At 41.1% G+C, this 11,490-nt stretch overlaps 1 protein-coding gene across 4 annotated transcripts in view; it reads left to right on the top strand.

Moving 5' to 3' along the window:
• homer1 (homer scaffold protein 1) overlaps window positions 1-11,490 on the top strand; it is a 59,672-nt gene that overhangs the window by 21,591 nt on the left and 26,591 nt on the right. For all 4 annotated transcript variants that reach the window (XM_014020311.1, XM_014020313.1, XM_014020312.1 and 1 more), the window contains exon 2: window positions 5,476-5,632. In XM_014020311.1, coding sequence (XP_013875765.1) covers window positions 5,476-5,632 — 157 coding nt within the window. The remainder of the gene's footprint in view (window positions 1-5,475; window positions 5,633-11,490) is intronic.

The raw sequence follows: 11,490 nt of genomic DNA on the forward strand, positions 1-11,490 counted from the left end.
AAATAAATGGGTCAGTTTTTCTCATACCTACACTTTTTCACTGTTTGACTTGATCAAGACTTTTCTAAGATTTTACACTATAAAATAGGTAAAAGTGTGTGACTTGTACTGTACTGTTTTGGTAACGGGTTAATATCGGTATCGGACAATTCTCAAAGTTGCAATGTCGGTATCGTATCGTAAGTGAAAAAGTGGTATCGAGACATCCCTAACTCCAACTGGTCTGACTCACCATTCTTCACGCCGCAACACATGGGCCGCTAACAGTACCACGTTAGCTTGCCCAGCTCGACTGACTAATGCTCCAGTCGCCACCAACTCCTCCACCGTTAACTTTGGTCTTCTGAACGTTCGCTCTCTCACAGGCAAAGGTCAGCTTGTTCAAGATCTGATTTCTGACCGCAAACTGGACTTTATTTGCCTAACAGAAATGTGGCAACAACAGAATGACTTTTTTCATTTGAACGAGTCTACTCCACCAGGATTTGTTTACGTGGCTAAATCCCGCAAGTCCGGCCGCGGAGGAGGTCACGCAATAATTCACCGCGAGAACTGAAAGGTTTTGCCGGTTCACACACCTCTTTTCACCTCCTTTGAGCAGACTGTGTTTCTACTTTCTGGCCCTACCCCCACCATTGTTGCCACTATCTACCACCCTCCTAAAAAACAATTATTTTTTACATGACCTTACTGCTCTACTCACCCCTCTCACAGCTCTTTCACCAAACTTCATCTTGCTGGGAGACTTCAACATTCATATGGGTGAAGACAACAACCCTCTCCCTGCCTTGACAGCTGTGGCCTCCAGCAATTCATCAACTTTCCCACCCACATCACAACTTGGACTTGCTGCTTAGGACTCACTCCTCTTAACTGTACCTCTGCTGAACTTCCATTTACTAACCGTGTTTCCATCAAGGCTTTTTGATGCGCATTTAGAAGTGTCGCATTAAAAATGCGAAAAAAAAAAGTCGGATGGAAACAGCAAAAATCGAAAAATCCTCAATTTGCTAAAAAGTTTTTACGCTCGCTTGAGGTGGTTTTTGGGTTTTTCGAAAAACACTTAATGCGCAAAAGGAGACATGGAAACACTTGCCGAATAAGTTGTGACGTAGCGAACATTTACCTCACGTAGCTGATCAGCTGTTCCACAGTACCAGTACCAGTTTCGGGTCGGCTGCAGCTGCGACTGGCAGCAGAACCCTCCTCCCACTGTTTGCGTCTTCTCAGTAATCCCGTAACTTGAAGAAAATTGCATTCACTTGTCGAACTCCCCTCACCCCCGTCAACTTCTCTGTCTTTTCCCTCCCCCTTGCTGCTGACATCTCTGATATCATTAGCAAGTCTAAGCCCTCATCCTGCCAGCTCGATCCATTTCCCACTGCTCTTGTTAAATCCTGCCTCCCGTCTCTGCTCCCTATCATCACCAGCATTATCCACTCCTCCTTAACCTCTGGTATTGTTCCCACAGCTTTTAAATCTGCAGCCATTACCCCCATCATAAAGAAACCCGGTCTCGACCTAAGTAACTTTAGTAATCTTTGTCCCATCTCTAACCTGCCCTTCATCTCCAAGATTCTGTAAAATTTTTATTGCCAGTCAACTCCACTCTCACCTTTCCAGCAATAATCTTTATAAGGAGTTTCAATCTGGTTTTCGCCCCCACCACAGCACCGAAACCGCCCTCATAAAAATCACCAACGATCTTCTCCTTGCTGCCGACACTAGTCTCTTGGCCATCCTCATCCTCCTTGACCTAAGTGCTGCTTTTGATATAATCTCTCATTCTATTCTCCTCAACAGACTCGCATCCATTGGCATCTCAGGTACTGCGTTTGACTGGTTCAAATTTTATCTTTCTGACCGTACTCAATTCATCTAGATAAAACCCTTCCACTCTGAGTCATCCCCCGTCTCCAGTGGCATGCCCCAAGGCTTTGTCCTTGGACCCCTTCTCTTCATTACTTACCTCCTTCCTCTTGGTTACATTTTCCGCGAGTTTGGTGTACGTTTCCCTTGTTATGCCGATGACATACAGCTCTACCTGTCAACCAAGCCAAACTCTCCACACCCTTCCTCCATTCTCACTGATGGTCTCACTGCACTCATTCACTGGTTTTCAGACAATTTCCTTCAGCTGAATAGCGATGAAACAGAAATCATCCTTGTCAGCACTAAAAATTCCATCTCTGAATCTAATAATCTCCTCATCCCTATCAACAACACTCTGCTAAGCCCCTCCCCTCAGGTCAAGGGTCTTGGTGTCATCCTCGACACCACTCTCTCCTTCACTGGTCACATCAATAATGTTACTCGGTCTGCCTACTTCCACCTCAGAAATATCAACCGTCTCCGTCCTTCTCTCACACCCCGCACCACAGCCATCCTTGTTCAAAGTCTTGTGACCTCACGGATTGATTATTGCAACTCTCTTCTCTTTGGCCTCCCCAACAAATCCCTCCATAAGCTTCAGATGGTGCAGAACTCAGCTGCACGTGTCATCACCCAAACCTCCTCCCATAACCACATCACTCCAGTCCTGCAGCAGCTCCACTGGCTCCCGGTCAAATCACACATCGTCTTCAAAACTCTTCTTCTCACGTTCAAAGCTATCCACCATCTTGCCCCTCCTTACGTGTCCGACCTCGTACACATCTCCCTCCCCTCCCGTTCTCTCAGATCCTCTTCTTCCCTAAACCTCCAAGTACCCACTGCCCACCTCTCCACCACGGGAAGAAGGACCTTCACCTGCTCGGCACCTCTCTTCAGGAACTCTCTACCATCTGACCTAAGAAACACCACCTCTCTTCCTGTGTTCAAGACTGCTTTGAAAACACATCTCTTTAGATTAGCATATCCATCTTCACTTCATTTGTAAACAATTCTCTGTAACTTATGCCTGCTTGTCTCTAACTGTATTTTCACACATTCTCCTATGATGAACACTGTAAGTGTTCTTGGGTGTCCTGAAAGGCGCTTTTCAAATAAAATGATTATTATTATTATTATTATTATTATTATTAAAATATTGCCTCCAGGCCATGTGCCTTTCTGTGTAGAGTTTAAACTTTGTCCCTGTAGACTCGTGGGCTTTCTCCAAGTACTCTTATTTCCGCCCTCAGACCAAAAAATATGCTTGTTAGGTTAACTGGTAGCCCTGAGCTTTGTGTGAGTGAGAGTGTTAATGGTTGTTTGTCTTGTCGTCGCAAAAAGCAGAAACACGTTGGAATAAAACCAGAAAAGTCTGCGTATATGATAATCAAATATGGTTTAAATATGAGCAACAAACAAACAGAACTGAATCAGGAAGGTTCTGCATGATTGTGACTGACCTCGTCAGCAGACTACAGCCAATAATATAACATCATGTCAACACCATGTGACAGTTTACAACCAATCACAGATAGCCAAAAATACTGTCCAGCCTATCACAGGGCTCCCAGCCCAAAGAGTCTGTTATCAACCAAGAGAGTTCAGTTCGTTGCGGAGTCTTGACATCCGGAAACGAACAGAGAGAGCGAAATGAGCTATCAGAAAGATACGAGTGATGGACAGTGTCAAGGTGAAACAGATATAAATAATTAGTCCATGACAGTCTCATTTTACTTTGTGTGTTCCTGTGATGGACTTGCGATCTGTCTAGAGCAGAGGAGCCCAAAGTGGGGCCCGTGGGCCAAATCTGGCCCACCAAGCCATTTGATTTGGCCCACCAGCAGTTGACATTGTTAATAGGTTGTAACCTGTCATCCTATGTAGAAAAAATATTTCCACTTTGTCATTTTATCCACTGGCCCATTGACTATATAAGGGGCTGTAGTACAGATAGTTTTCACTCATGATTCTGACTTTATCTTTGATATATTAAGATTAAATATGAAATGTGAAATACAAGTAAAAAGTGATATTTAGATTAGATTTAACCATACATGTAGATTTGCACACTTTATAAGGCCAGAAAAACTCATATTTTATCAAATTATGAAATTTCCCATGAGCCTTTGCTACTTGAGCGTATGGCAGACTTTCTCCAAGTGCCCAGACTAAAACAAAAGCAGGCCAACACACTGGCTACTAGCTTTATTGTTACAAAATCAAGGACTTTACTAAAATAGTATTTGTATTTCATGTATTATATTACTGCATTTGGCCCGCAGCCCCGGATAGATTCTCATTTTGGCCCTCTTGGGGAAAATGTTTAGGCACCCCTGGTCTAGAGTGTACGCCACCTTTCCCACAGTAACTGCTAGAGATAGGCAACATTTTCGCAACAACCCAGAAAGGAAAAATGTTTGTATAGACAAATGGACGGATGTCTGATGGTCTGATCAAAATAAATTTAACTCTTTGGCCATAATGGTCATTGTTACATATCGAGGAAAAAAGCAGAAGTTTGCAAGCCTGAGAACACCATCTTAACAGGGGGGACTGGTACATTCCACAGAATAGATGGCATCATAACGTAAGAGCATTCTGTGGAAATATTGAAGCAACATCACAAGACATCAGCCAGGAAGTTAAAGCATGGGCACAAATGAAATGGACCATGAGCCTCAGCAGATCAGTTACAAATTGGCTGAAAAACAACAGTCATTGTTTTGGAACAGCCATCACAAAGTCCTGACCTCAACCCAAAAAAAACATTTGTGTGCAAGTATGAAAGACGCATGTGTGAACAAGCCTGCAAATCTGACTCAGTTCCACCAGTTCTGTCAGGAGGAATGGGACAAAATTCCAACAAACTACTCTAAGAAGCTTTGGAAATACAGTAGTTCTACATTATATGGGTAAACTTGAGAAATAAGAAAAAAAAATCCTTCTCATCATTTGGGCATTTAGCAATTGTAAATAATATTGGGCATTCTAACTGACCTACATAAAAGAGGAAAGGTTTCATTTGATTGAATTTGGACACTGAGAAATAAAGTGTATTTTTATACAGTGTATATAAACATCAACAACAGCTTTTTTAGAACCAACCCAGTTCAGTATAGACACTTCATATAAGCAACCATAGAAAACAGCCAGTGTTACAGATATTGAGCCCAAATTTTTGTGGTAGTGTCTGATAGTCATTTACAATAAATACTCTGAGCGCAAGTTCTTATAAATCTTTTTTTTTGTGAAGTTATGACCATACAACATGTTTATTTGTTTAGTTTTGTTTTTTCAACAGTGCCCTTCTGCATGGGTTGTCAAAGTGAGAAAATGTTCACTAAGGCAGTTGTTTGATACCAGATGACCAAATTGCTTGTCATTTTTCAACATAAGACAATCTTTGTTTAGAACTGTTTCCTGTAAGGTATCAGGTGGTGTCCAAACCTTCAAGAAAAGTTAGGCCTTTAAGATGTTTCTGTTATAAATCTTGTTTTTCCTTCTTACATGTCAGCTCTTAGCCTTGCAGTTTTATTTCAGAGCCGAGTCTTTCTACTCATAGTTTTCTCTTCTTCTTTTGTTTGTTCCTCTTCCACTTCGCAGTGAGCAGCCTATCTTCAGCACACGGGCCCACGTCTTCCAGATTGACCCAACCACCAAAAAGAACTGGGTTCCCACAAGTAAACATGCCGTCACTGTCTCCTACTTTTTTGACAGTACCAGGAACGTATATCGAATCATCAGTCTGGATGGCTCCAAGGTAAGTGCAGGAACAGCATCATTTTTACTGTTATACGTATAACAGTCAATTTACTATAATGCAGTAGTTGGAGGATGATATTTTGAGTTGGCTTTTTGAAAGGGAAGTGTTTATGATGGTAAAAATGATAAAAAACATTGTATTCTGTGTATAAAATTAATATTAATAATTTGTTTTCAAGCCTGAGATCACCATCCTACCAATTAGTACTTGGTATTGATAAATATGTTGTCATAATAGTGTCATTTAGGCCTGTATGGGCTGGGCAGGATTGTGCATGACACTTCAATAAAGATTTCATTCATTCATTCAATTACATTGTGTGAGCACACTTTGAATGAGGAAAGGTAAAAGCCTGAGTAACTTCACTTACAGTTTACTTTTTTCAGTGTTGGTTGCCAGTAGAGCTGCTGTTGAGAGGTCCTGCATCTGGGATTGACATGGTCTGCTGATGAGACTTCAGAACATTTGCAGAAACAAGAGGTCCAGAATGTGTTCAACACACATTAAGCAGCTTTTTAGCACTATCCGATCATAATCAAATAGTTAAAGTTGAAAGTTGGCGACAGATGTGAACATTTTATTGTTTCAAAATGAATTAAAGGCTTTGTATTTCTTGAAATAATATTTTTTGCAGGGTTTTAACTCATCTTATGATGAGAACTGACAGTGTTGTCAGACCTTGAAAATAACATGCAAAGTTTTATGCAATTTTGCTAAATCTTTCATTATCAGTTAACGACTGGAGTATTAAAGTAAAGTATTGTGAATGATTGCCTCTTACTACTGCACCAGATTTTAACTACTTACAGTTCACTGAGGTTTAGCTATTTTTGTGCAGGCTAAAGCTGATTAGTTGAATTCAAAAGTTATTAAGTTGTACAATAGGTTGCCTTCATGCAGGTCCAGGCCTCCCTTGAAAAAGAGATCAGCGATCTCAGTGGGACTTGCCTGGTAAAATAACGGTAAATAAATAAATAAAATAAATAAATAGTAGATTACGTCCAATAATTATTTTCGGAGAGTTTCATTAAAATTTGTCCCGAGGTTCACAGGTTGATGAAAAGAATCCGAAACATTTGGATCTTGGTATTTTCACTGGACCTGGCCTCTCTGTTGGAACAGTGAAGGGCCTCACCTCTCAGATGAATGTGTCAGAGATTATTTTAGGTGCTGGGCTGGAGTTCGCACAGTTATATAAGAACATCTCTGGCTGACTGGTGCTGTTGTTGAACCAGCAAGTGAGCTGCATTCTGTTGAAAACAGCAGCGAGCGGGTGGGCTGGTGCTGGAGGACTTTATCCCTCAGACAGTCCTGTCAGCAGAGACCACTGCGGGAAAGCCAGAGTGAGAAAGCTGTTGTTTGTTAAAGAATAACTTTCCCAGTAGATAAAAAACTTATAAGAAGTGTTCAAATTTAGTTTTTTGTTTAACTGTTGTAGCAAAAGTGTATAAAGAATTTGAGGTCTTTTACTTGTATATATTATGTATCTTATTTATATTTGGGGTCCAAGCGGCGGAGCAGGGTAAAGCAGCTGCAAAGCAGCAGCGCTTCCATGTCTTCCATGGAACCCTATTGTATCAGTTCCATTTTATTTTATTTTTTTTCTTCCATCGGTAAAACTCATACTGGAGCCCAAACCACAAGGGCTGTGAAGAAGATTTTACCAGGATAGTTAAATAGTGTTACGTGTACGGAGGAGAAAAATAATCTGATATGTCAACCTATTGGGGGGGGGGGGGCGCCATAATCAAGGTCTTTGCATTTGGTCCGCTGGTTTCTAAACCATAAGTCACAAAAATTTTTTTGACTAGCAACATAATCCCTAGACACCACTGAGTCACAGATATAGGCCATGCCCATTTACGCCTAAACTTTTTTTTCTACAGCACAAAATTTGCAAAAACTACTTTTGGCTTTGTTTTAAAGACTTAAAGTCCGATCACCACAAAACTCACCGTCCTTTATTGAGTTAGTATGTTGATTCTAAGTCTTGAAGGACAAATAAAAAATGTTAAATTGCATGAGTTATGCCTAGGCAAATAGCTTAGGCAAGCTAGCTAAACAGAAATTTTGCTATATCTTCAAAATAGTAGTACAAAATAAGATGAAAATCATGTATGTAGTACAAGTGCCAGTTCTAAGTTGGAGGACCAAATCTTCTATTATTGAGGCATAGGGGGCGCCATAAATCACAAAAAAATTTCACACAAAAATGGCTTATCGGATATTCCTACAATTTTGCATGGACCTACAGACCCTTGATTTGAACCTAAATTAGCAAGATCATTTTGCACAAATAAAGTGGGTGTGGGCTATACTTTCTTAAATGAAAAATTTCATTACATCATTTATGGAGCCTAAACCCTCAGAGGTTTTGAAAAGTTTTTCACAGCAAAAATAAAGCACACTATCTTCTATATAATCCTAAAAAACTGATTGAGTCCACCAATAGGTGGCGCTAGTGTGATAAGTGAAACATTTTCATCTGTAACTCCTGTACACTTAGCTCGATCATTAAAACCATTGTGGCATCGTAATTGTTCATTGGTACAGTAATTTTGATAAAATATACGTATGTTTGTTTAAAAAATGTATTGTTCTTTATGCAAGTTTGTATAATATGTTAAACCAGGGTTCGACAAGATTTTATTTTTTTACCTGCCCGGTTACCTGCCCGACATGAAAGTTACCTGCCTGAAACAAAAATGTTCAAATTTTGATAAAATAAGAAAAACGTGTCCTGTACTTTGTACTACAAAAATATTAACATGGTTATACAGAGGTACATAATACATATTACATCTGATTAAACAGATGCAAACATTTTAGACAGAGTTACTAACAGTCAATTGTATTATCAAGAACATCTTCAAAAAAGTGTTTCCCTTAGAGTACTGGCCTTGGTAGTGGGTTTATTTGGCGTATCAGAGCAATTTAAAAACTGAGGTAAAGTTTTTGTGCTCTACTTTTTACTAAAATTGAAGCAGTTAGATAAAATGTATTTTCTCGGTTAGAGTGACTTGGGTCATGAGACCAGGATGCAGTAGTGTGTGCAGGGACTCCAGAGATGTTAAAGAAGAGAAATTAAATTCAGCTGTTGTAAGACAGATAGTATGTGTCTGACTGGGAGCGGGCAGGTGGAACAGAGAGATTACAAGAAGCATAGGGCACATTTATGAGACCTCAAGTACTTAGATTCAACTATTCATGTAAATGTATGTTTAATAAAAGACAGGCGTCTAGCACAGTTACGGTACAAGTAGTCTATCCAGGAAAATTGGAAGTGTGGTAAAAAGGTACAGAAAGAGTCCCAGGAATTATAATAAAACATTACAGATGAACAACTAGGAGGTAATGTTAGAATGGCCAGATTAAGTTGGTTTGGACATGTCCAGAGGAGGCACAGTTGGTATAATGACTTATGAATGTTAATAATGGAGCTCCCAGGTGGCGGGGCAAGATGACGGAGGAGTGAGACGTGTGTCGCGTGGGCTCCCGCTCCGACTGTTCTGTTCGTGGTTCTCTACCGAATGTCCTTGCTGTTTTGAGCATTTGGTCTGTCTGCACTCGACCCCTGAGTGATTCTTGCCTGGAAGAGTAGAAGAATGGCGACAAACTTGAGGACAGGCAAACATTCAAGCTCGGCGGCTGTTGGGCCCGACACTGCCTCGGAGCAGGCTGCAGCTAAAGCCGGAGCTTCGGCGCCCTCCTCTCCCTCCCGCAGCGAGGTGGACACACTCTCCTTGAAGTCTGACATTCTTGCCGCTATAAAAACCGATCTCTCAGCTGTGATCAAATCCGAAATAAAAGCAGCTTTGGCTGAAGAGTTTACTGTTATTAAAGGGGAGCTACAAGCGGTGAGAGCTGAAGTGGCTAACGGCACGATGCCACTTCGTGCTGACTTAGACCACCTTAAACAGAGCGTAAAAGAGGTGGAGGACGGCTGTCAACCTGGTCCGATGAGATGGTTGCTCTGCGCACCACCATCCTGGAACTGAAAGAAGAAGTCGATGGACTCAAAAAGAAGTGTGACGATATGGAAGGGCGCATGAGAAGGTGCAATGTGCGGATTATTGGAGTTCCAGAGACGCCAGAATCCAGCTCCACTTCAGCAGTGGCTAAACTGCGAGCAGAGGTTTTACAGATGGATAAAGAGCCACTGGTTGACCGAGCCCATCGCTCTCCAGGTGGAAACAGGTCAGGCGATAAGCCGCGGGTTATTGTCGCTAAGCTGCACTATTATCATGAATGTGTGGAAATATTACGTTGAGTGCGGACCCGCGGCCATCTTCATTTTAAGGAGGCACCTATTATCATCACATCTGACTACACGGCGGCTGTGGCCAGGGCTCGAACGGCGTTTACGGAGGTGAGGAGGCTCCTTCGCAACCGACGAGATGTTCGCTACGGCCTGCTTTTTTCTGCACGGCTCCGCATCTCTCATGGGGAGGAAAACAAGGAGTTCCTGGATGCCAATAAAGCAATGGACTACGTTAAAAAGAAAATCATCTCGGCGACGGACAGCGAGGACCGGCGTTGACCGCAGGTCCAACTCTCATCGATCCATTATGACTGTCAGGTTGTAATGAACCTTCTAACTTTATGTCCCGCGCTATATCTTGATTTAATTTTAGACATTATTCTCAGGGACAACATTCCTCTTTTTGTTCTATGTACGAGAGTTTCACTGGGGTCTGTCCAGATCTTGGTTAGTGATTTAGTGGTTAGTGCTGCAAGGAGCATAAACAGTAATAATACTTTAAAGTAAGGGAACCCCTTTTTTATTTATTTTTTTGTTATTGTTATTTAGTTGTGGCGGGAGTCCAGGCAGGGAGTTAAGCCCCCCAGTATAAGCAAAAATGTGTGGATTTTTTGTTTGTTGGGTTCTCCGTGTTTTTTTTAGGAGTAAGGGGTGGGACTATACCGGATCTATTTGTTTTGAGAATGTCTTTTTCAGGTTATTTTTTGTGATGATTTGTGGATATTGTACTACAGTCCGATTGACCATACATGAACAGTTCTAATATTAACAGGTTCATCAACAGTCACCCAGTTAACTGTGTGAGTTGGAATGTGAAATCCCTCAATGGTCCAGTGAAATTTAGGAAAGTTATGTGTTAAAACGGACGCTGCTGGACGTTATGTTATTGCGGTGGGAAAACTATATGCACTTCCTGTCATTTTAGTCTCGGTATATGCTCCAAATTGGGATGACCAAACATTTTTTAATATTCTTTTTTCAAATTTACCTAATATTTCAACACATAATCTCATAATTGAGGGAGATGTGAACTATGTGCTATCATCCCTCAATCGTAGTACAGTGGGGAGGATCTCTCTTTCTAAATCGGCCCAGTCAATTAATTCATTTCTTAACACTTATGGAGTGGTTGATGTGTGGCGTTTTCGAAATCCGACCCTGAGACGGTATTCATTCTTTTCCCCTGTTCATAAGAGCTACTCACGGATTGACTACTTTCTCCTCGATAAACGGATTTTACCTTTAGTGAGTGAATGTGATAATGGAGCAATAGTCATTTCTGATCACAGTCCGCTCATAATGAAACTGAACGTTCCTGTTACGCAATCGGTCTATCGTCCTTGGCGACTTAATCCYATACTTTTATCTGATGAAGACTTAGTTAATATGCTTGCTTCTGAAATTAAGTTTTTTATTGATGTTAATCGGACTCCTGGGATGCCACTCAGCACTGTTTGGGAGTCATTAAAGGCTTACGTGAGAGGTCAAATAATCTCTCACTGTGCAAATAAAAAGAAGAAAAACATAGAATGGCTAAAATCACTGACAGATCAGATTTTACAATTAGACATGAAATGCTGCCATGCTTTTACAC

The sequence above is a fragment of the Austrofundulus limnaeus genome, unplaced genomic scaffold, assembly GCF_001266775.1.
Source record: "Austrofundulus limnaeus strain Quisiro unplaced genomic scaffold, Austrofundulus_limnaeus-1.0 Scaffold248, whole genome shotgun sequence".
In the NCBI taxonomy this organism is placed as follows: Eukaryota; Metazoa; Chordata; class Actinopteri; order Cyprinodontiformes; family Rivulidae; genus Austrofundulus; species Austrofundulus limnaeus.